At 36.4% G+C, this 24,880-nt stretch overlaps 1 protein-coding gene across 3 annotated transcripts in view; it reads left to right on the top strand.

The window, feature by feature from the left end:
- The first annotated feature begins 1,990 nt into the window (after nucleotides 1–1,990).
- ZNF326 (zinc finger protein 326) overlaps nucleotides 1,991–24,880 on the top strand; it is a 37,506-nt gene continuing 14,616 nt past the window's right edge. Inside the window, exons 1-7 of one of the 3 annotated variants that reach the window (XM_023641690.2) lie at nucleotides 1,994–2,408; nucleotides 4,724–4,759; nucleotides 11,866–11,901; nucleotides 11,997–12,108; nucleotides 14,243–14,648; nucleotides 17,010–17,208; nucleotides 22,811–22,922. In XM_023641690.2, the coding sequence (XP_023497458.1) occupies nucleotides 2,393–2,408; nucleotides 4,724–4,759; nucleotides 11,866–11,901; nucleotides 11,997–12,108; nucleotides 14,243–14,648; nucleotides 17,010–17,208; nucleotides 22,811–22,922 (917 nt within the window). In that variant the 5' untranslated portion in view covers nucleotides 1,994–2,392. Of the gene's footprint in view, nucleotides 2,409–4,723; nucleotides 4,760–11,865; nucleotides 11,956–11,996; nucleotides 12,109–14,242; nucleotides 14,649–17,009; nucleotides 17,209–22,810; nucleotides 22,923–24,880 lie in introns of all 3 variants that reach the window. The other 2 variants (XM_070267322.1, XM_023641691.2) reach the window with 2 other exon arrangements.

The following is a 24,880-nucleotide window of genomic DNA, read 5'->3' as shown; positions in this document are numbered from 1 at the left end:
GGTGTGTGCGTGTGTATGCACATGACGCACAAATGTAGTGACCCAATGTTTATTTCCTTCCAGTCATGCCAAGACCTGAAAATCTCAGGTTACAAAAGAGTTCCTTTGCCAAAAGGTAAATGGGAGGGAAAACAATGATGAGAAAAATTTTAAAAAGGTCAGGGAGAGCTCAGTTTTACTTGGTAAATGTAAGCACTTGGCACTTAGGATACAAAGAAGACTTGGTTCTAATCTCAATGAGCTTTAAAAGTGGAAGGACAGAAATCTATACAAAGAATTTAATGCAGGGGAGATAGTGCCACACAGAGGTTAGCCCAGGAACTCAGAGGAGGAGGGGCTTTTGCTAGAGCCCAGAGCCTTGCTACTTCAAGTGTAGTTGGACCAGCAGCAGCAGCATCTCCTGGAAACTCATGAGAAATGCAGACTTTCTGGCTCCAGCCCAGACTGACTGAATGTGAGTCTGAGTTTTAACGAGATCCCTAGATGAATCATGTGCACATTAAGATTTGAGAAGTACTGGCTTAGGGGGCAGACATGGGATCTGGGAATGTTTCTAAGAGGAAGTAAATCCTGAGTTGTGTTTTGAGGATGAGTAGGGTCAACCAGGTGGTGTTCCAAGCACAGGGAAAAACATAAGCACAAGTTCAGTGGCGTGAAAAAGCATAGGAGTGTTTGGGGAACTGCAAGTAGCTTAAATTGCCCATCAAAAGGGAGAGTGTGGGAGAGAGAAGGAGGGAGAAACAGAGGAAGATGGTAGGTCAGGCAGCGGCCAGATGCTGCTGGGTGTGTTCTATCTAGGTTAAGGAGCTTTGCCTTGACTGAGTCCATGATAGAGACACATGTTGACATGTTCAGATTTGCATTTAGATCCCTGCAGCCCAGAGGAGCCTGAGAATGTCAAGGCCAAAGGGCAGAGAAATTAATCAGGCAGCTACCCCAATAGTTTGAGAGAGAGGCTGCTGAGGAGGGGACAGGTCTAATAAATTTTAGGAGGTAATAAGCATATGAAAGACTTCAGTACTGATGGGGGTGGGAGGGTGAGGGAGGACTGAGTTTGGACTAGATGAGTTGCAGGCTTCCGGCTGGGATTAGTGGTGGTTGCTCATCATGCCACTAACAGAGACGAACAAATAAATGAAGATGAGCAGGTCTGAGGAGGGAAATTATGAGTTCAGTTTTCAACATGTTCAGCTCAGGCAAATAGAAAACATGTATAGGAGAGAAAAAGAAAAAAACAAGAAAAGGGTGGAGAACTGAGTGAATCAATCAGGGTGGAGAAGCAAAGTCATGAAAAAGAAACAATGCCTTGTCCAACTTTGGGGCTACAGCAATGCACGCGGTATATCTGTGAGTTTTTCCTCCAGTCCTATTTCAGGAAGCTGCCTTCTTGGAACTTGGTTCCAGCAACTGGTTGGACCTGGAAGAAGAGCAAATGGTTTGATTCATAGTTTCCTATCCTGTGATCAACTCATTGTTGACACCATTTGCTCTATGGAAAAAATCTTTTTAACCTGGAGTTCAAGGTGCTCCAGGGTCAGAATGACCAAACAGTTGTCTTTTTCCATATTGCCCCGTGGGTATAACTTTGTCCATTGTCCCCAACACTATCTCCAAACTGGCAATAATACAATGTCAACACATGTGTGTGTTTGTGGGTGACCGTCATCCTTCAAGTTCTGGACGACACCTGCCACAAATCTTCCCTGCCTGTGAACTTTTACAACACTTCTATTTTGCACCTTAAAATTCAGAACTTGATAATAGCCTGTCTTGCATCATTCCCGTAATTATTTCCTATTTAGCAATCTCTTCTTCTCTGATCACAGAGTTCTAAAAAACGTCCCGGACTTTTGTGTCTCCACGGCAGAAACTCTAAAGTTCTTTAACATTTTCTGACCAGTCATCAGCAGCCAATAAAAAGCAAAAGGTCGGCACGTGGTTTATTAGTTTGGGCAGGAGGAAGGTATTCTAACTGGATCCTTTCGCTCTTGCCAGGATCAAACATGGCGAGCCGCAGCCAGATCTTCCAGAACGCCCCGCTCGCTTTCCCGCAACCCCAGCCAGTCTTTGCCGCTCTTTTTTTTTTTTTACCTTCCTTCCTCCTCCGCGGCTCCCAGAGGGTCAGCACCTGGGAGCCTGACAGCGGACCGGCTTCCCGCCCCCACCCGAGGGCCCGCCCACCAGCCCGCGCCAGCCAATCGCAGGCCGCGCTGCGGCGGCTGGCAGCGCCGGCGGGCCCCGCCCCCCAACCTAGCTGTGGCCTGCGGCTCCCGGGCCGGTAGCGCCGCTGTCGGTCGCGCGGACCGCTCGTGTGGAACCGCGGGTCTCGGGCGCTCGCCGCCGGCTATAGCTCAGCCCAGCGCCGCCGAGGCCGTCGGCCCCAGCCTCCGTCATGGACTTCGAGGACGGTAAGCGCCGCCTCTGGCTGGTCGCCACGGCGGGCGGGAGGCGGGGTGGCCTGCGCCGGGGGTCTGTTTACCGTCTCAAGATGGCCGTGTGGGCTTTGTTCTGCGGGCCTGGAGGCCGCCGCCCGCCGCGGGCCCAGGACCCGGCCTCGGCCTCTGTGGGGAGCCGCGCGCCGCGAGCCTGGCGCTCGCCCGCCGCCCGTGCCGGCGGGGACCCGGGAGTTCGTGCCGGCCTCGCTGCGGGGACGGGCGCGCCCAGAGCGCGACGGCCTCCGGACTCGGGCCCGGACTCGCCCGGCCCCGCTGCGTGGAAAATGCCCCGACGCCTCCAACTTCCCGTCCCGGGCCGAGGGGCGAGCGGGGCCTCCGCCGCCGCGTGTGCCTGCGCCCCCGGGGCGGCACCCGGACCGTCCGTGTAGTCAACCCCGGCTTCCTTCTTGCCAGGTGGAATTTTCAGAGGCTGTGCACAGTGATGTTTCTGGTTGTCTTAGTTTAAGATGAGTTTAAAGGGCGTCTGTAAGTGGTAAGTGTCTCTACCGATATCCACGCAGAATGGGAAGTGAGATACTTCTGGTTAGCAAACTGGGATATTTATCCACCAGAATGACCTGGTCGTTAATCCCTAATTTGAAACACTTCTGTGAACCAGAGCATTTTTCTCGGGATTGTGTACGGACGGGACTTTAGTCCGAATTCTGGCACAGCATCACGTGCCCTTCAAATTCAGACCTGTACGCAACTGCCTGGGTTGGATTTAGGGATTAAATAAACTGTATTTTAGCCATCCCTTTCAGACGTGTCTCACACCAGTTCTTTAAAGCATTTTCACAGGCTCACAAAGTAAGATTAATTTGATCTTCACCTTGTCTTCAGATCTTGCCCAACTTTTCTAGGAATTGGTGTCGAAATAAAATGAGGATGTAGTGACAGCATTAGGGAGACGCGAAAAGGGGCTTGAACGGTTAAATTGGACTTAATCCTGAGTAACTAGGCATTTCTAAGTAAAACCAGTTCACTAACTAGTTGTAAGCCTCTAATCCAACCAAAACAATTATCTTTAACGTTGAAAGTGGTGTGATCTCAGCATGTGAGTCTTACTAAATGGTCTTTGATCTTTGGTTTGATTCATGCCACAAAGAGTTGCCAAATCTAAGTATGTGAAAGGGGACTGAATAACCCTTTTGTGGATACTTTTAAGTTACTTTGAAATAGGAAGTTCAGATGTTAACAGTAGCGCACTGGTGATTTTGTTTGTTTTAGTTGGACTTTGACTCATTTTGATAGATACTTTTAAACTCTGAGTACGTATTTGAAGTGCCAGAGTTGGGACTGAAATTTCAAAATATATTGTTGTGTTTTCATGTCAAAGTTCGATGCCAGTTCCACCGCTCAGGGTACAGCAGAAGCTACCAAGGTTGGAGGGGAGGCGTGGGACTGGTCCCCTTGCCCCATAAGGGAATGCATTTTCTGTAGTGAATTGAAAAATGATAATAAAACTTAGTAAGTTTGCTTTTTATTATCACCATGTGCCTACAGTTCTAAACAGTGTCAGTGATAAAATTCTAAACAATGTCAGTAATAAAATACTCCCTCTCTCAGGCCCTCCCTCACCTCCACTGCTGTATTTGGGGGATGGAATTTGACTAATAGTATATCTGAGTCTAGTCCTGTGTAGTGTAGCTGAATTCTCCTGTATCCAGATAACCACTGCATTAAATTCCATTCTCTCAGTATTTATTAATAAAATTAAGTAAAGGATTTAACAGTTGCTAAATTACTTTTGACAGGGAAATTGCCAATATGGTTTTCAGTTGTACCACATCCTGGATGGATACAGCACACACGCACATATACATATATGCGTATACATTTCTCACATAAGATCTTGAAATCTTTAGAGAGCAGGTTAAGTGGTAAAAGAAATAACTTTGAAAAATTTATATGTTACATAGAATCAATTCTCATATGTTCCTGCTTTTTGCATTGTTTGATTCATAATTTAACCATCTGCCTCCTCTTCTGTTACTCTGTATAAATAAGTACTGGATCCCCTCTTTTGGCTTTACTATATATCAGGTGTTATAAGCTAAGTTTTACATTACCATAATTAGGATGATAAACCTGCCATTTGGGGAGAGAGGGAAGGGAAAGAGATATATGTTTTCCCATATTAAATATTTATAATTATACCCCATTTTTGCAGAAAATTGAGTTAATGACATTTTAAAAAATCAAGTTTATTTTAAAGAGATGGGTATATAATTTCAGATTTTTGCCAATACTGTACTAATTCCTTTTTGTAAAATGTGTCTTCATAGATTACACGCACAGGAGTACTTACCAGGGCTTTAATGGTGAGTATCTTCTTTCATTTGCTCTTAAATATGTTGAGGGAATGCATGTCAGTTTTTCTCTTGATACACGTAAACTACCAGTGTAAAAAGTCAGTTCTGCCTCATTTCAGTTGTTGTTTTCTCTCTCGGTGTATCACTTCTCAGTGTTAATGTTGTCATACTATATATAGTATTTGAATTAAGGAATTTGGGATCACAAAAAGTTAGAGCTGTTCGGATTAGTTTGACTCTGTTTTGTTTGAATTGTGATTCCTTATTTTTTTCCAAAAGGCCTTGACTACATTCTGAGTGTTTAGTTAAAAGAAACTAGCTGAGTTATTTTTGTTGAATTAGAGGCTTTGGTATTGAGTAATGTAGATTAAGTGGATTATTGCCTTCATTCTATATGGCTTCTACTGTAATGCATTTTGACCTTGTTTTTGAGGTCATTTGCTTTAATGTGTCCAGATGTGTTAGTGTATAAAGAGCTGTCTAGAGGAACACATAAAGAAAGCTGATTATTTATTGACATAAGCATGACATTAGAGTTGTGACTACAGAGCTGGATAAGATCTTGAGAGGTATGCAGAATACAATGGATGTCGTTTTAATAGTTGTTAGAGTAAGGCTCTGCCAGACAGGATGATAACACAAAAAAGAATGTGGGATAATTCAGAGAGGTTAAAAAGCATCATGTGATGCACCCCAGGGAGTGGAATTAAATATCCTGATTGCCAGAGAAATGCAAAATTCAACTGTTGTACCGAACATAATATGTTTACAAAATAAAACTGAAGCAAACGTACTGCTAAATAAAGAAGACTATGCTATTTTATGGGAATAATTACCATCCAGTTAATGTCTGTTTATCATATCTAAGAGTTTAGGGAAACTGTGATTTGATGTGGGCTAAAAAGGCTCAACATATATTAAGTAATCAATATATATTGAGTGCTAAAGAATATATTTTTGAGCAGGAGAGTGACATAATAAAATTACCAAAGGAATTTTAATTTACATCCACATGTCAGTTAGATAGAAAACTGGAAAATTAGCTAGAAAGCTATTTCATAAATTTAGGTATAGGATTTTAAGACTCAACTTGGGAGGTAATAATAGTTTTTAAAATATTAAGGTGTTTCTAGAGAAAATTAGCAGAACTTGCAGGCTGACTAGTAGTGAGTAGGAAATTGAGAGGGATGAATAAAAATGAATCTAGGATTTTAAGCTGGAGCGAGTAGGACTAGTGCTTTTACCAGAGAGAGATTTGGAGTGAAGGCCGTGATCTCCAGTAGGATTTGCTAGAGAGTTGGATTTAATGTCTAAATATAAGACTTTGAAATGCAGAATCATACAGGGCCAGAAGTTTATTTTCTTAATGTACAGTGTTGTAAAAAGAGCTTCAGAATTTCTATCACTAATGTTAGGACTTTTGTTTTTTCTCTTAATTTTAGTTCCAACAGTGATTTTCATCTGAGGGTGAGATTGTTAGACTCCCTTAGGGGAGCTTTTTCAAAGCATTTCTGTTCAGGTCATACTCTAGTTTTCTTGAGTCATAATTTTAGAGCAAGTGGTCCCTGGCTCTGTATGTTATGAAAAGTACTTTCAATGATTTTGGAATGTGCCTCTGGTTAAAGACCACTGCTTGACAACACTTTGAGGTCTACATTTTATAAATGAGGAACTTAATTTTCAAGGATATAATTTGACTTCATCCCTTCAACAAATATTTATTGAGTGACTACTGTGTATCATATTCTTCTAGGAGCTAACAATACAGCAGTGAACAAAATGGACAAATATTCGTCCCCTTGTGGAGTTTACAGTCTAGTGGGATGAAATAGACAGTAAACATGATAAAGAAGTAACATATTGTATGTTAGATGGTAATTGCTGGGGAGAAAAATAATGCAGGGAAGTGTGACATCTGTGTGTGTATGTGTTAAATTTTAAAGAGAGTAGCTGGGGAAGGACTCACTAAGAAGGTGACATTTGAGCATAGATTTAGAGGAGGTGAGGATGCAAGCCATGAAGCTATCTAGAGGAAGAATGCTGTAGGCTTTAGGAAATTAATTACCAAATGAAGCCAATGGTACAATTCACTGTTAGCATTGTATTTTCCAGCAACTGGAATGAAGTAGAAGGCATTGGAAAACGTGGCAAGATAGAGATTTCCTCCACACCATTTCTTGGAAGGAAGTTGTATTTCCCGTGTCTCCATGTTTCTTTATTACTCCATGATACCTCTTCTTATATAAACAGCAGACCAAAAAAGCAAGAGCATTCCAGATAGAGAGAAAGCAGGAGCAAAGATAGGGCTGAGTGAATTGTGCTTCAGAGCAAGTTAACAAGATTGGCTTGACTAGAACAGATGATTTTTGCTGAGCAGTCTTAAAAGGCAAAGTTAGGGTGGTGAGGTTCAGCCAGAAGGCAATGAAAACCAAATTCCTTATATCTAAGGAGCAATAGAAAGTGGAGACCTGAAAGAGTTGAGGGCGTGAGCAGTGCAGATAAAGGGGAAGAGCTTTCCAGGTAGAGGGATCAGCAGGTGCAAAAATGGGCGTACGCCTGTTTTATAAGAGCAGCAAGGGGCCTAGAATAGCCGGAGTGGAGTGAACTAGGGGTATAGTAGACGATGAAGTTAAGATGTTGTGGGGTGGATCGGATGGGGCAAGGTTTTTCAACTTAAGTAGTATTGACATTTTGGACTAGATAATTATTTGTTGTAGGGGGATGCCCTGTATATTGTAGAATGTTTAGCAGCATCCTTGGCCTCTACGCACTAGATGAGAGTAGCACCCACCCTTCAGCTGTGACAACCAAAAATGTTTTCAGATACTGCCAAATGTCACCTGGGGAGCAAAATTGCTCCTGGTTAAGAACCACTGGTGTAGGGCCTTACAAGTTATTTTAAGGCTTTGGCTTTTATTTGAAATAGGATGGGAAGCCATTGGAAGGTACTGAGCATTGAAGATCATTTAAGTTATATTTTAACAGAATTATTCTGGCTATTTTCTTCCGAATTAAACAGAAAGGGAGCAAAAGTGGAAGCAGGAAAACCAGTTAGGAGGCTGTTGCAGTAAACTAGGTGAGAGATGCTGGTGGCCTGCACTGGGATGCTAGCAATGTGGAGGTGGTGCAAAGTGGTCCCATTCCAGACTTAGTGTCACATATATAGTCATGCACCGCTTGATGACATTTTGGTCAATGACCGACTGCACATACAACAGTGGTCCCGTAAGATTAGTACCAGAGAGCCTAGGTGGTATAGCGGGCTATACCAACTAGGTTTCTGTTAAGTACACTCTGATATTTGCATAACAATGAAATCACCTGAAGATGCATTTCTCAGAACTTATCGTTGTTAAGTGATCTATGACTGTAGCTATTTTGATCAAACATCAGTTGTTTTTTCCTTCTACTGCACAGCCCCTTTCTTGTGATTTAATTGTAAATGAGTTTGAACATTTGTTGAGCCTATCATTTATATGATAGAGTGATCAGTGATAGAATAGATTTGATTTAAAATGTTAGGTCAGTTTTATTTTTGAGTGAATTACTTTCTCATTTTATATTAATAGTAAAGACATAATGTTATATTGTTGCAGTTTTATTTTTAAAGTGATTTTTAAATTATTTGATAACCTGAAAGAATATTGTTTATATATAGTCATCTTATAAAATCTATATTCCTTTAATCACACTGATTCTATACCATATAAAGACTTTTCCTCTTTTCTTTTTTACTTAACTGAATAGTAATAGTACTGTGAACAATAAACCAAAGTCATTGCTCTATAAAAGTAGTTCTGTTAATTTTTGTGTACTCCACAGTACCTGGCACAAGGTGAATATTCAATAAATGGTAATTTATGACTTCATAGTGAAATAAAAACAGAATCAAAAAACTAAAGGACTTATTATCCAGAAGCAGTCTCTGCTAACTCAAAATAGAAACTAGGAGAACAACATGTAGGGTTTTTTAGCTTCGTGTACCTGACTCAACCTAATGCTAAGATTATTTTTTAATACGTGGTCTTAGAGGGAAGCTTTTTATTTTGAAAATTTGATTATAATCTCAAAATTTTCCTTTTGTGAGAGATACGAGAATAAATTGTATTGTATACCTACCAACTCTAAAGACAAGTAATTGACTATTTTTTTAGTCTAGAACTGTGTTGTCTAATATGGTAACCACTAGCCACATGTGGCTATTGAGCACTTGTGGCATGGATAGTCTGAATTGAAATGAAAAAGCAATGTAACATATCTCATTAACACTTTTTGTATATTGATAAACTTTTTATACTCTGTTATGTTAAAATCTGTTGGTATATCTTTCACTTTGAGTGGATCTTTTTACCCCTTTGATTCTGTAATATCAGGCATTAGTTATTTGGATAATGTTGGTTTACTGAGTTATTTAGATTTCCCAAATATTGACAGATTTTATTATACAGTATTAAAAAATTACATTCATTAATAACACTACCAGTGTTATCAAAAAAGCCTTTAAGTATTGAGAAGCTGTCAAGCTTGAGATGGTAGATACAAGTTTCATAAAATTCTAGTTTTCATTTGAAAGCTTGAATTTTATCATTGGCAACAAATAGTGTCACTTGGTTTCCTTGAAGTGACAGTATCATTTTGTTCGTTTTTGAGAAAATGTCTGTCAAATGCCCAAGTCTGAAAGCCATAGTTTTTGAATGTTAGTCTTTCTTTCTAGTAAAAGTAGTATTCCTTGTAAAAAGTGATTAATTCAGTTCATTAACCAAACACTTGTACAATACCTTTTCCTGGAGAGAGCTATGATACTTTAATATGCAGCAAAATACTTTATATGTGCTTCCCTTTTCACTGCACAGAATATCAGAAAGTGTACTCGAAGATCATGATTTAATAAAATTAATAAATTCTTACTGCTTTATCAGGGACATTCTTAAGTGAAGATGGCATTTTTATTTTATGATTTTTTACTGCAAGAATGCAGTGTTGAAGAATGCAATGACTACTAGTACAGTTTGGTGTCACTGCCTTGATTTATGCTATGGCACCTGCAGTTTTACCCACCAGTGCTTTTGCATCTTCGATGCAAATGTCAACACTGTGAAAAAGGCAAATAATAAATAATGTCTTAGTATTTATGAAAATCGTTTGACCTTGTAGACACCCTGAAAGGCTTTTAGCAACTCTCGGTGGTCAGGAGACTGTTCCTTGAGAATGGCTGCTCTAGGGTATATAAAAAATAACTAAAAATCAGACCTTGACTGCAAAACTTGTGTACATTTAAGATGAGGCCACAAATAGCAGAATATAAGGCAGAGGATCATAAATACCACGTAAGAGCTACAGACTTGGAGACCGGCCCCTTGGCCAAGTGGTTGAGTTCACGAGCTCCGCTTCAGTGGCCTGGGGTTCTGCTGGTTCGGATCCTGGGCGAGGACATGGCACCGCTCATTAGGACATGCTGAGGTGGCATCCCACATGCCACAATTAGAAGGACCCACGACTAAAAATATACAGCTATGTACTGGGGGACTTTGGGGAGAAAAAAGAAAAATAAAATCTTTTTTTTTTTTGAGGAAATTTAGCCATAAGCTAATATCTGCCACCAATCCTCCTCTTTTTGCTGAGAAAGACTGGCCCTGAGCTAACATCTGTGCCCATCTTCCTCTACTTTATATGTGGGATGCCTGCCACAGCATGGCTTGCCAAGCAGTGCCATGTCCGCACCCGGGATCGGAACCGGTGAACCCCGGGCCGCTGAAGCGGAATGTGCGAACTTAACCGCTGTGCCATCCAGGCCAGCCCCTAAAATCTTAAAGAAAAACTAAAAAAAAACTGCAGACTTGTAGATATTCAGAAGAAAGATGATTATCAGCTGAGACAATATCAATAAAAATATTCTTGAAAGGATGAGTAGTTGAAATGGACTTTAAAAGATTAGAAGATTTCAATAAGCGGACATCTGGGGTGATAGAGGAGAGTGTTTCATGTAGAAGCAGCAGCATGAAGCTAGAGGTGTAGATAATGATGGGATTTTGGGAAAATCATTTCATCTCTTTGGACTTTAGTTCCTAATCTATAAAACGATAAGACTGAATTTGATCACATAGGTCGCTTCCAGGTTTAAAGTTGCAAGACTCCAAGTAGTATTTTTATAAAATTGTTGCTATTGTCATTATTATTGTTGTTATTAGGACCAGATATATTTAAATAATTGTAATTAAAATTGAGTGTTTTGAAAAATATAAATTTAGGTGTTCACTCTGTATATACTATTGTATTTATTTGTGCCTAAAATTTGGGGAGGGTGGTAATGAAGGATTTTAAAAGACCTTCTAGGAAACACATTGTAAAAGCTTTTAAATTTTTTTCATTTTTATAATCATAGTAAATTCATTATATTACCTCTTTTGTTGTATTTTATTTTCATGTTGGAGGTTGGGATATAGGTGGAATTGCAGTGTAATAAAATATACTTAGTATCCTTACTCTATTAGAATTGTTTTTAGTGTTTGCATTGCTAAAATTCACATTCATTTTCTTTATTAAAAGTATTTGAGGATTTAAATATTCATTAAATCTTTATTTACAGGCACAGTACCACAGATTGGTGCCACTCTGTGATTTTACTTTTTAAAAATATGTGTTTCAGTTACTGTCTGAAAATGTGGCTGCTTCTGAATTTTAGACATTTTGAGAACAGTTAGATGCCGAAAACTATACTTATAACAAAAATTTTCCTTTTTGACATTATTAAATGCTGACTTTCTTGAGAATGGGAATTATTTGTTATTAATTATTTACCCATTAATAACTAATACAGGGCTTTATAGTATTTCCCTAGTCAAATAAATATTGGTTAAATTGAAAATAATTCTAATATAGAACTTTTTAGTTGATAATGTTTTTCTTTGAAACATTAGGTTTCGTTCACAAATCTGCGTTTTCAGTAGGTTATCATCTGTATGTTTTTTTCCTTCAATGTCTAGTGTGGATTTGGCTTAAATATTAATGACAAATTATTATATCAGATGATTGATATAAATATCTCATGTTTTATGCAAAGATTCCTGGAGAGAATGATCTATCTTACCGACCTTTTGTTTTTGACTGTCTTTTAGGAATGGATCGTGACTATGGCCCTGGATCTTATGGAGGTCTGACATTCAAGGATATTTATCTAAAAATTCTTCTTTTGAGTGCCAGTAAAGGTGAGCGTCATTTAATTTTTTTCTTTTTAAACTCTTTATAGGGATGGATCGTGACTATGGCCATGGATCCTATGGGGGTCAAAGATCCATGGACTCCTACCTAAACCAGTCATATGGCATGGACAATCACAGTGGTGGTGGTGGGGGTAGCAGGTAAATTGCTTAATCACTTGGCCAAATAATTAGTCGACTATAAGATTTCTGGATACTTTAATTTAATTTAAGTATTCCTTAGGCATGTTATGGTACTTGAATTGCACTATTTGATATTGAATAATCACCTTAAATGTCTAAAGGTGTTAACTAATAGTTATAAAAATTATCTCAGGGTCACTCGCAAACATTTTAGGAAAATCTCAGATAACTCTCATCATTTCAATAGAGTAAGATTTTCTGTCATTAACAGTGGACCTTTTTTTCCCTTCTTTTACTTTTAACTCCTTATTAATCAGAATGTCCTGAACAAATGATATAAAAATGTTATTGGAAATATTACTTGTGAAGCATTTTCTTAATGATTTTTAAAAAATCTTTCCTAATGTGGGTGCTCTGTAAAGCATAAAGCTTAAGTCGTTGACTAGAATGGGCTTAACTGAACCAGTCTAGTGACATTTAATTTCTAAGAAACATTTAAGATAGTTATTATTTTAATTTTAAAGTAAGTTGCAAGAGCATATTGTAATAATAAAAATGTTCTTTAAGTCATGTCTAGGTTATTTATTGGATGGTACTACTTACACCAAAAAAGTCTGTGCTCTAGACTAGGAGCATTGTATTAAAGCCTTGAATACTATACTTTTGCTTATTTTAATGCACTATAGTTTAGATTGTGTTTTTGTTTTACTGTTGATACTGTATAAAGCTTAAACCTAGTTGGTCTACTACAGGCTTTAGGGTTGACCACATTTCAGGGCAAGGGGATCCACTTTTTGAGGCACAAAGATTCCTACTAAATATAAGTAAAACTAGTTAGGAAACATTTGAAACTATCATCCTTCTTCATAAATTGAAGGATCCGGATTCCTTAAGGATGGACTGAATGATGCTTACTTTCCTTCTTTCTGCTTCAAGTGTGCCACTGTGGTTTATAGTAGAGATAAATCAAGAAAAGGAACAGTTCAACAATTTTGCTTATGTTATAGATGTTTTGAAAAACATAGTTGGAAAAGAGGGATAATTTTTATATGGTTACTAGGATTCAGAAGTAAATAGTACCTTCTATTTAGTGATCTGTAAATAATTGAAATAATGTAACATTTAAATGTTTTAATATATTGGTTATTGCCCTATTACATGTAAATGTAATGTACATAAACTGTAGATGTTATCATTTATCTCATGTATAATTGTAGGCCTTTACAAAACTGTGTTGTAAGATACAAAGCAACTTTTGTAATCCATGCTTTAGATTTGTGAGAAGTAAGATGATTTGTTTCTTCTGTTGACTTTATTAAAACCTTGAGGAGACTCTGAGCTCCCTTTTTTAGGGTAGTTTTATGTGATAATTTCCTGCCAGGAAATACTTTTTCAAATAATTGAAGACATTATAAAATGTATTCTTCCTCATCTGCCTTGAAAATTCATATGTAGAGGGTATATGTTGGTGGTCTTTTACTTTTATGTTCTATTTTATGTGCTTATTCTTCTAGATTTGTTAGATTTACTAGTCTACAAGTGACTGAGGATTGATTATTGACCTTAGCCAAAGTTTGGCAGACTGTCAAATTTTATAACAGAAATAATTCTCCAAATTTTGACTACTACAGACACAATAAAGCAGTTTTGTGATATAGATTATTGGGGTGCATACGGATCTCTTCTGTGTCACAAAGACCCTACATCTGTGTAGTCTTCAATTTGTGTCCCTATTGAAAGCCAAAGTATTGTCAATGTTTTGTATTTTTCAGTATTAGGGATGGATTCAAAGAAAGTTTGAGTAGTTTGTGAACTTTAGCAAATGACTTTTTCCAAGACTAGGGCTGGGCTTAAATAATGACAGACAAATCTTTCTCTTTTTAATAAAATAGAAAAGCTGCTAAAAGGCAGATTTTTAAGCTAACATTTACTTAACTCAATTCATGTTTAAAAACAGACTCAGATAGCTTTCTATCTGGTCTCATGTTGAATTGCCCAGCCCTAATCAAGCGTGAACAAAAGTAGAACTGTGCAAACCAGTATGATATAAATGAATTTTAGTTGATAAATGTCATCTGATAATTTGTCTTTTGAATTGTCTAACATTAGTAAGCTTACTTTTGTTTTTTCCCTTACTGTGCAACTTTTCCAGGTTTGGACCTTATGAGTCTTACGACTCCAGGTCTTCTCTGGGTGGGCGAGATCTGTACAGATCTGGCTATGGTTTTAATGAACCCGAACAAAGCCGCTTCGGAGGTAGTTATGGTGGTCGATTTGAGAGCTCCTACCGGAATAGCCTTGACTCTTTCGGAGGTAGAAACCAGGGCGGGTCTAGCTGGGAAGCACCTTACTCCCGTTCAAAATTGAGGCCTGGGTTTATGGAGGACAGAGGAAGAGAGAATTACTCTTCCTACAGCAGTTTTTCTTCACCCCATATGAAGCCTGCACCTGTAGGCTCTCGGGGGAGAGGAACGCCTGCTTATCCTGAAAGTACGTTTGGAAGCAGAAACTATGATGCTTTTGGAGGACCATCAACAGGCAGAGGCCGAGGCCGAGGAGTAAGTACAACAGAATCTTTTCAGATTCTTTTCACTAGTCACTCTTTTAAACCCTTTCAAGACCATGGTTTTCAACTAGAATAAACACTGTTCATCCCAGTGTATTTTGAAGCAAAAGCTGAGTCATAAGCATAATTTTAGGTTGCCTGTAAAAGTTTTTCCAGCACCTTAGAAAATAAGTGGCAGTGTGAGATGATTGTTTATAAAGTTTTGCCAAGCTCCCTTTATTAAAAAGGTGAGGATATTAGGTTTGGTCTAAAAGGGGTTAAAAGGAGTTGCATTTTTCCTTGTAAACACTAGCAGTTTTGCTGGTGTGACAGTTCTTGGATTATTGTAAAAGGTAACTTGAACCCTTTTGGAGTTCTTGAGTAGGTTAAAGGTGCAATGTATGATAAAATGTTTATACTTTGCTGCTAAACTCTAGCACATAGCACTTCTTCAAAGCTTCATGTTTCACATTAAACACAAGAGACTAAAGGTTGGTGATAGATGAGGGTAGCTTAGCCATGTACATGGTGAAGAAGTTGATATGTATAATAGGTTGTAGAATGATTTGTGGTCAGTTAATTTTGCTAACTCACTCTCTTACAATATGTCCTGTTCCTGGGTGTTCTCTTTTCCCTGTGTCACTAGCTTTACTATTGAGAAATAATTTCATACCTGTACAAACATGTTTTTGGCTCCTTCCTAGGAAGTGATATTTTGTAAGTTATTGCTTAAATGAGTAAATATACTACTCGTGAAGTGTTTAATTTCAGGATATATAGTGTAAAGATTATGCCTTATGTTTTTAGGTAACTTGACTGACATGAAACTTTACCCAGTAAGGGTATGTAGATTGTGGGGTTATTATGTAGTTTGATCATATGAAGAATATTGTCTTTTTTGCTATCATGTAAGAATTTTTTTAAGTCAGTTGGTCTTAATAATCTCTTTGCATAGGAAAGTACTTCTGATAAAAAATGTGGTAGGGCACATGGTTTTGACTGTTCATTAGCCTTTGACATCAGTGTAGTTTGTCATGCTTGTGTAGAAATTTTGCATTTATAACAGTTAACTCTTTACTTATGTAAAATGCATTGCACCTTTAATGGATAATTAATGAAGATTTTTCTGATGTGACTATATAAATACCTGGAAACACTAATTTATTCAAGTCTACTAGGTTAGATAGGTTTTCTAAACATGATATACAAATGTAAGCAACTGATATGTTGCTGTTCCACCATATTTTATCATTGTAGGTTAATTGAAAATAGTTGAGGTACTAGTCTTTGGGTTTTGAAATTGAAAATCTATTTCGGTTTAAAAAGTTGAGAAACATATTTTCCATGCTTTATATTACTTTAGGCAGATGATTTTTTCCTTATTGAGACTTCAAATATCAATTTTGTTTTCATGATAAAAAAACAGGTATTCCTTTATTTTGTATTTACCATTCTAGTCTGAATAGACTTTTGTTTCTTTCCTCCTGTTAATGAAGTAGATGAACCAATAGGACTTTCTTTTTTAATCTTCACTTGTACAATTCCCATTGGATCCTTCTCTTCAGATTACTCCTCATTCTTTATCTTCTAAAAGTAAGGTTAGCAGAATAAATTTCTGTGGACATGTGGTTTCTTGGTGTAGTGGATTTTGTTAATGACAAGAGAAGAGGAAGGGACACAAAGAGTCGTTTGGTTGCATGACTCTTCATCTGTAAACTTTTGCTTGGACTTCTGGGTCAGAAAATGTTTCTCTAGGTAAGAATGTGAATGGAACGTCAGATGTAATTCTTTATCTGAAGTGTGTCTTGGAAGTTGATGCATGGTTATGCTTTAACTCTCCTATTTCATACTAATGTTCCATCTCGCCTTCTCATTCCCTTTTTCAACAGGGAGAAATCCTAAATGATTTCTGGATCTTTTTTACTTCAAACTTCAAATATGATCTTCTTTGCGTATCTTAGTTTTAAGCCAGGCTTTAGTCAAATAAAGATTTCTTTTAAGGTCTTTTCATGGGAAAACATCAATTAGGAACTCTGAAGAGGAGTTGTCAGAGAGTTGTACAAGTGGTAATATTCTGACAGGCACATAATGTTGTTTATGATCTCAAGTAATTTTGCATTGTAAAAATGAGAAAATAGGAAATATCCATATTTGTTCTACTGGAAATAAAACTACTGATTCACTGGATTTGAGTTCATGTAATAATTTACAAAGTTTTTCAATGTGTTTATTCAGAGTGCATATATAAAATTTAGTTACATTCTGGGGAATTTTCAGGTGAAAATTAGTAGATAGATAACTTGGAAATTTTGTATGAATTCATACTTTATCTTTGGATATTATGCTAATATTTCTTGATTTCACAAATTTGCAGCATATGAGTGATTTTGGAAGCATTCATAGACCCGGAATTGTTGTTGACTATCAAAACAAACCCACCAATGTCACAGTTACCGCTGCAAGAGGAATAAAGAGAAAAATGATGCAACCATTTAATAAGCCTGGTGGAACCTTTATCAAGAAACCCAAGCTAGCAAAACCTGTGGAGAAGATGAACCTCAGCAAATCACCCAGTAAGTAAGAACACATAATTGCTATGAATTAGGATGCTTTTTATTTTTTTAAAATTCAGTGCTTTTAGATACTTTTTTCATGTTTATGTAGACAAACTGCATGATAATTAAAATTGTAGAAATTAGATTCATGAATCCCCTAGTGCAGTTATTAATCAGTCATGAACATCAGAATTACCCAAAGATACTTTTTAAATTCACATGCCCTTGTCTGCTCCTCTTCCCTAAATCCTGATTTAGGGTGGAGCCAGAACATCTACATTTTTAAAAAGGCCTCACACATAATTTTGCCTCAAACTCCTTTTTTGGTGTTATGTTTATTGTTGGAGGTGGTGTTGTGGAAGTGGTATCTCACATTACATAGAATCCCCTTTATGAGGACAAAGGAAAGACATTTTTTATGGTCCTTACTACCAGGAAAAACTGTTTCTTCTGGAAAATTAATTTGGTTTTAGTCTTCTGAAGATGATAACTCTTCAAAATAATCATATTTCCATTTTTACGTTGTTAAAAAATTGAGACCCAAGCTGAAAATCATATTAAGAAAACGATTTTATTCATGGTAACATCAAGAAGCATAAAATACTTTGGAATAAATTTAAGAAAAGAAGTACAAAATTTATACTTTGAAAACTATGAAACATTGTTGAAAGAAATTAAAGAAGACCTAAATAAATGGAAAAACTAAATGAATGTTCGGAGTTCAGAAGACTTAGTATTGTTAAGATGGTAATACTCCCCGAACTGATGTACAGATTCAGCACAATCCCTATCAGAATTTTCCACTTGACTTCTTTGCAAAAATTGACAGATTGATTCTAAAATTCATAGGGAATTGCAAGGGACTTAAAATAGCCAAAACAAAAGAAGAAAGAACAAAAGAAAAATAAGAACAAAATAAAGACTCAGATTTCATGATTTCAAAACTTAGTACAAAGCAACGGTAAATAAAACAGTGTGGTACTGGCACAAGGGCAGACATAGATCAGTAGAATAGAATTGAGAGTCCAGAAATAAACTCATAAATCTATGGTCAACTGGTTTTTAAAAGGGATGCCAAAATTAGAAGAAGAGAATAATCTTCAACAAATGGTGTTCAGACAACTGGATAGCCACATGTAAAAGCTAAATGTAAGACTTAAATGCAAGAACTAGAACTATAAAACTGTTAGAAGAAAATATAGGGGTAAATCTTCATGACTTTGGATTTGGCAAGAAATTCTTAGAGATGACAGCAAAAGAATGAGCAACAAAAGAAAAAATAGATAAACTTTATCAAAATGAAAATCTTTTGTGCTTCAAAGGACACGGTAAAGAGAATGAAAGAGAGCCCACAGAGTGGGGGAAATATTTGCAAATCGTGTATCTGATTAGGGTCCTTGTGTTTAGAATATGTAAAGAATTTTTACAACTCAAAGGACAAATAGCCCAATTGAAGAGTGAGCAAAACACCTGAACAGTTTTCCAAAAAAAAGGAATATAAATAGCCAATAAGCACATGAAAAAATGCCCAACAATTAGTTATCAGGGAAATGTAAACCAAGACCACAGTGAGGTACCACTTCACACCCACCTGGATGGCTAGAATGAAAAAGGCAGATAATAACAAGTGTTAGCAAGGATGTGAAGAAATCAGACCTTCATACCCAGCTAGTGGGAATGTAAAATGGTGTGGCCACTTTGGAAAATAGGCAGTTCCTCAGATGGTTAAACAACTACCATATGAACCTGCAATTCTATTCCTAGGTATATATCTAAGAGAAATGAAAACATACATCCTCACAAAAACTTATATACAGATGTTTATAACAGCATTATTCACAGTAGCCAAAGGGTAGAAACAACCCAAATATCCATTAGTGGATGAATGAATAAATAAAATGTGATGTGTCTGTGCAATGGAGTGTTTTTAGCCGTAAAATGGAATGAGGTACTGATACATGCTACAACTTAGATGAACCTTGGAAAGATTATGCTAAGTGAAAGAAGCCAGTCACAAAAGTCCACATATTATATGATTCTTTTCATATGAATGTCGCATACAGAAATCTATAGAGACAGAAAGTAGGTTGGTGTTTGCTTTGGGCTATGGGGTATGTAGATAGTAATACTTAAAGGGTACCAGCTTTTTTTGTGAGTTGATGAAAGTGTTCTAAAATTAATCACGGTGATGTTTTCACATATCTGTGAATATACTGAAAACCATTGGATTGCACACTTCAAGCGGATGAATTATATGGTATGTGAATTATATCTCAATACAGTTTTTTTTTGTAAAGTTCAAAGCCAGATTACTCTATCACTTTTCTCTGTTATTGTATTTTATTTTTTAACTTCATAGTATATCTCTAAATGAAATCAAGTGCATTTGACCAAATTAGTTTAAGTCAAGGATATACATAAATAAAAGCTAAGAAAATGTCTTTTTAAACACATTCTCTGTGAAAACATATAATAGCAAAATAATATAAACAAATGTCTTGCCCATTTTTGGTTGTACACTAAATTATTTTTTGTTTTTTATATTTATTTTTGCCTTGATGAGTGAGAAGTGTTTTGTCTTTCTAAGTTAGGTGATATTGCAAGGGCACAAAAGTTACTCTCTTCCTTAGAATTTATAGTTGATTAATCTAATCAGGAATGGAGGAGGTTTAGATAATTGTAATGAATGAATATTCCAAAAGTTTCCCATCATATTTTTCAAATTCAGTTTTAAAAATAAGATGTATTGAGCATTACAGGGAATTCATTGGAGTCTGTATTCCTTTGATGTCAGAGGTGCTAAAAAAAGTCTTGATAGCCTTCAAATAATTATAAAAAAAGAGGGAGGAGGGAAAGAAGCAAGGAGACCTAGATAAGTCCTAGTTAAAAGCAGGGTATTTTTATTGTATTTTTTGGATACTGAAGTATGTTTTGTCTTTCGAATTTCATCTTCATTTAAATTGCTTAAGGATTAATTTGACAAAAGAGGGATTGTAGTAATTATTAATAATAGTAAGCTAGCACTTAACTGAATTCTTATGGCACACTAGGCACTGTGTTAAAGGGCATAATGTGCATTAAACTTAGGTCATTCTCACATCAACCTACACAGGTATAGGTGTGTGTATCAAACCCTCTGTAGCTGAGAAGCAGGCACAGAGCTGATAAAAAACTTGCTGCCCGGGTTAAACAACCACTAAATGGCAAAGCCATGTTTCTTCACTTAAACTTCCATGTGATTGTAACAGAAAATTGCTTTGTACTATTTTTTCCTCTTTTAAAACAACTTTTTTCTAATTGTAACGTTATAGACATTTTATTATATCATATTTGAAAAAAGTAATTGCAATTGCAAATGTTAGATTCTTTCCTCAAAATGTACGCACCATAATACAAAACTCAGGAAAGGTTTAAATACTATTCTTAAATCTACTTTCCTGCGCAATTGATATCTATATTGTTTAATAAAAAATAATAATATTCTGGAATTGTGGAAACCTGATAGTAAGTTAGTGGAATGTCTGTTGGGATACTTTTTATACTGTGTTAATTGATAGATTGTTATTTACCAAATTGTGTTCTCTAGATATTACAAGAATAGGCAATTCAGTTGATCCTCTTGGGGCAGATTTCAAAGATATATTTTTCAAGTATAGTTAAATAAATATTGCAAAGTTTGATACAGAACTGATATAGAAACTGAAGCAGATATATGTTACCCAACTTTTTTTTTTCTTTTTAACTAAACTGAGAATACTGTAGTGTAGCTAAGGGTGAAGCAAAAATTCTATAGTCAAATCAGGCTTTCACTGTCAGGTGTGAGGTGAGCCTTTTGAAAGATATCTGCTGAACATTCAGGAATAATAGGTCTTCCTACACTCTAGCATAGACTATGTGATTTGTTGAAAAGCAGTAGGAAAGGAACCATATTCTGTCATTTGACTGGGGGTACTACATATTATATTGTAGCTTTAGCATATGAAAGGGAAATGAAATTACTTCTAGTTTGAGGTCATATGCAGGTGGATTTTCCATAGAGTGAGAGTTGGGGGGAAACTGAATGAAGATATTGAAAATGGTTAATAAAATGAGAATGTACATTTAAGCTATTATAAAATGATGAAAAATAATCTAGATATTGAATTTTAAGGTGTTGATTTTATGTAATTTTGAAACATCCCACCGTATACATAGCAAGTGCTTAATAAATATTTGTTTACTGTCAAATTTATGAGTCCCCAGATGTTCATGATTTTGTATTAGATGTTTTGCCAAAGGTAATCCAAAATGATAATGCATAAAAGAAGTAGTTTAAGGGTAGATAAGTTTTTTTTTAGTCTGAAGTTAAATGTATTATAAGAAAGAACCTGCTCACAGTGAGATACCACTTCACAGCATGTGAAGTGATGGCCGTAATTTAAAAAAAAAGAAAAATAACAGGTGTTGATGAGGCTGTGGAGAATTTGGAACCCTCACACTTTACTGGTGGGAGTGTAAAATGGTGCAGCTGCTGTGGGAACCGGTTGGTGGTTCCTCAAATGATTAAGCATAGACTGCCCACATGACCCAGCAATTCCACTCCTAGGTATATACGTCAAAGAACTGAAAAGTATTCAGACAAAAAAAAGTGTACACAAGTGTTCATAGCAGCATTATTCACAGTCGCCAAGAGGTGGAAACATTGAAAATATTCATCAAGAGATGAATGGATAAAAAAAAAAAGTGGTGTATCCACACAGTGGAGTATTATTCAGCCATAAAAAGGAAGGAGATAATGATATATTGTAAAACACATGGATGAATCTCAAAAACATTGTGCTAAATAAAAGAAGCCAGACAAAAAAGGCCCCATATTGTATGATTACATTTATATGAAATATCCAAAATGGGGAAATCTATAGAGACAGAAGGCAGATTAATAGTTACCAGAGGCTTGGGGAAAGGGTAAGTAGGGAGTGACTGCTTAATGGATATGGGGTTTTCATTTTGGATGATGAAATAGTTCTGGAGGTAAATAGTGGTGATGGTTGCACAATACTGTGATATACATAATACTACTGAATTGTACACTTTGAAAGGGTTAAAATGGTAATTTTGTACCATATGTTATATTACTTTACTATATTCACATTAAAAAATGTTTTAAAAGAAGAGAAAAAAACCTTTTAGGGTTTATACATTTTAAGAAATTTTGGGAGAGCTGCTATAATGTATATGAGGTTTTGCATCTAAGGCTCTCCATTGCTCATTGAATTTCCGTTTTCATTCAAGATCAGGTTATTTCAGTGTTTCTTGAAGTGTTGTATTCAAGATGATTTTACATGATATAGATATTATTGCTTAAAATGAGAATAAGAAAAAATGAGCAGATTTAAAGAAAAATTTGTAGCAAATAATCACATAGATGAGAAGTAAATATGGCAAAATTCGTGATGATGGTGTTCAAATGAATGGAGTTTCAGAAATACTGAGTAATCTCAAACTCTGATTTTTCTGGGGAGTTCAGTTGAGATTACGATCACCAAGTAAACCTTGTATGTCTGTACTTTATGAACTGGGGCCTGGAAAGGGAGAATGGAAAAATGGGTTTTGGTTTTGACTGTTTTGTCTGATATCCTAGCAAAAACTGATCCTAAAAATGAAGAAGAGGAAAAGCGGCGAATTGAGGCTCGGCGAGAGAAACAAAGGCGCAGAAGAGAAAAAAACAGTGAGAAATATGGAGATGGATACAGGTTTGTGCTTAGTAGAGTCAGAAAATTGGGCTCATTAAAAAACAGTTTCCTAGAAAAGGCAAATATATGAATTGGAATGTGAAAAAATTCTTCAGAATCAAATGAAAAGGTTTGATCAAAGATGTGTCGGAATGCTTTTGATTTTTGATATTTATATGTAATCACCACTTAGAAAATATATGAAAAAAGGGTCCCATTCATAATTGTAATCCAAAAATAAGAAATATACAGAAATACTGTATTCTTGAAAAGAAATACATGTTATAACATGAAGAAAAACCGCATAGTCTTCCTGAGATTTGACTACATGGAGATATAGTGATATTCTTGGATTGGAAAACTAAATATTACAAATATGTCAGATCTTCCCAGTCCTGATTCCAAAGATGCTGCTGAAAAAGAAGAGTACATCAGTAGGTGCTAGCTTTTCCTGATATTAAGACATTAGAAAGCTGCAATAGTTAAGAATCTGTGGTACTAGGAAAAAGGTAATCAGTGTAACAGAATTATTAACCTGTAAACATATGCATTATATATAAGAATGTATTATGTAATAAAGAAGATATTGAAAGAGGAATTGCTTGGTAACTGAAAAATAACAAGAAAAATAGTTTGGATCCTCTTCTTAGACCAGCAAGGATGAATTCAGATGGATTAAAAAACCTAAAAAAAGGGGAAATAACAGGAAGATAAAAGGGAGTGTTTTTTTCTTTTTTTTCTTCTCCCCAAAGCCCATCAGTACGTAGTTATATATTCTAGTTGTAGGTCCTTCTAGTTGAGCTGTGTGGGACATCACCTCAGCATGGCCTGACCAGTGGTGCTAGATCTGTGCCTAGGATCCAAACTGGTGAAACCCTGGGTCTCTGAAGTAGAGTGCGAAAGCTTAACCACTCAGCCACGGGGCTGGCCCTGAAAATGGGGTATTTTAATCTCTGCAAGAATATTTTTTTTTCTAGGCTTAAAAGTTATGGAATAAATTACAACGGAAATGATGACCAGATTTGTTTAAGTAAAAATTTTAACTAGAAAGAAAACAGACTTGGAAAATATTATAAACATGAGAAATGGTTAATGTCTAAAGTTAGATAAGTATCACCCAACCAGAATTTTTTAAAAAGTATATATAGTAGCTCCAAACATAAAACAAATACCAGTGATAGGGATTGATCAAGTATATGTAAGGTTTGACACATCCATTCGTGGGCTTTTGGGCCGTTGTTAAAAATGAAGGTTTATAAAGCCTAAAATAGGATGGAGAAAATGTGAGCAAAATAGGAAAATATAAATACAAGATGTAAAATTATACATAGGAAAAAAGGAGACTGCCAGGAATTTTTTTTAAAGGACAATAATTGATATTTTTTCCTCTGAAATCTGTTTAGGTACTGCTTATGCCAGGAAAATAAAGAATATAAAACTGGAACGGTAAATTCAGTGTATTTCCCGTTCAGAATATAGTTTTGCTCTTTAAAAGTTAACTTGTTTGCGTAGCATGAAGAGAATGAAATGTTTCACTTATGTGAGTTTTCTAGATGTTTAAAACTTTATTTTAATTCAAAAGATAACATTATAAGAGAAGAATATGCAAACCTTTCCATGAAAGTATTTTTAAAATGTATGAATTTCCTTTCGTATTAAACAGGATACTCTTTGTTGTTACTTGGTTTTAATATATGCATTGGTTTTATTATGTGAAATATAGTGAAAGAAAATTCAGTCGCATCTGAATTCCCATTTTTTTAGTGTCTTTTTTTTTTTTAGTAAAGATTGGCACCTGAGCTAACAACTGTTGCCAATCTTCTTTTTTCTTTTTTTAATTGCTTTTTCTCCCCAAATCCCCCCAGTACATAGTTGTATATTTTTTAGTTGTGGGTCCTTCTAGCTGTGGCGTGTGGGATGCCGCATCAACATGGCCTGATGAGCGGTGCCATGTCCGCGCCCAGGGTCCAAATTGGCGA

This window comes from Equus caballus, chromosome 5 (assembly GCF_041296265.1).
Source record: "Equus caballus isolate H_3958 breed thoroughbred chromosome 5, TB-T2T, whole genome shotgun sequence".
In the NCBI taxonomy this organism is placed as follows: Eukaryota; Metazoa; Chordata; class Mammalia; order Perissodactyla; family Equidae; genus Equus; species Equus caballus.
This window is presented reverse-complemented; position numbering and strand designations above follow the sequence as displayed.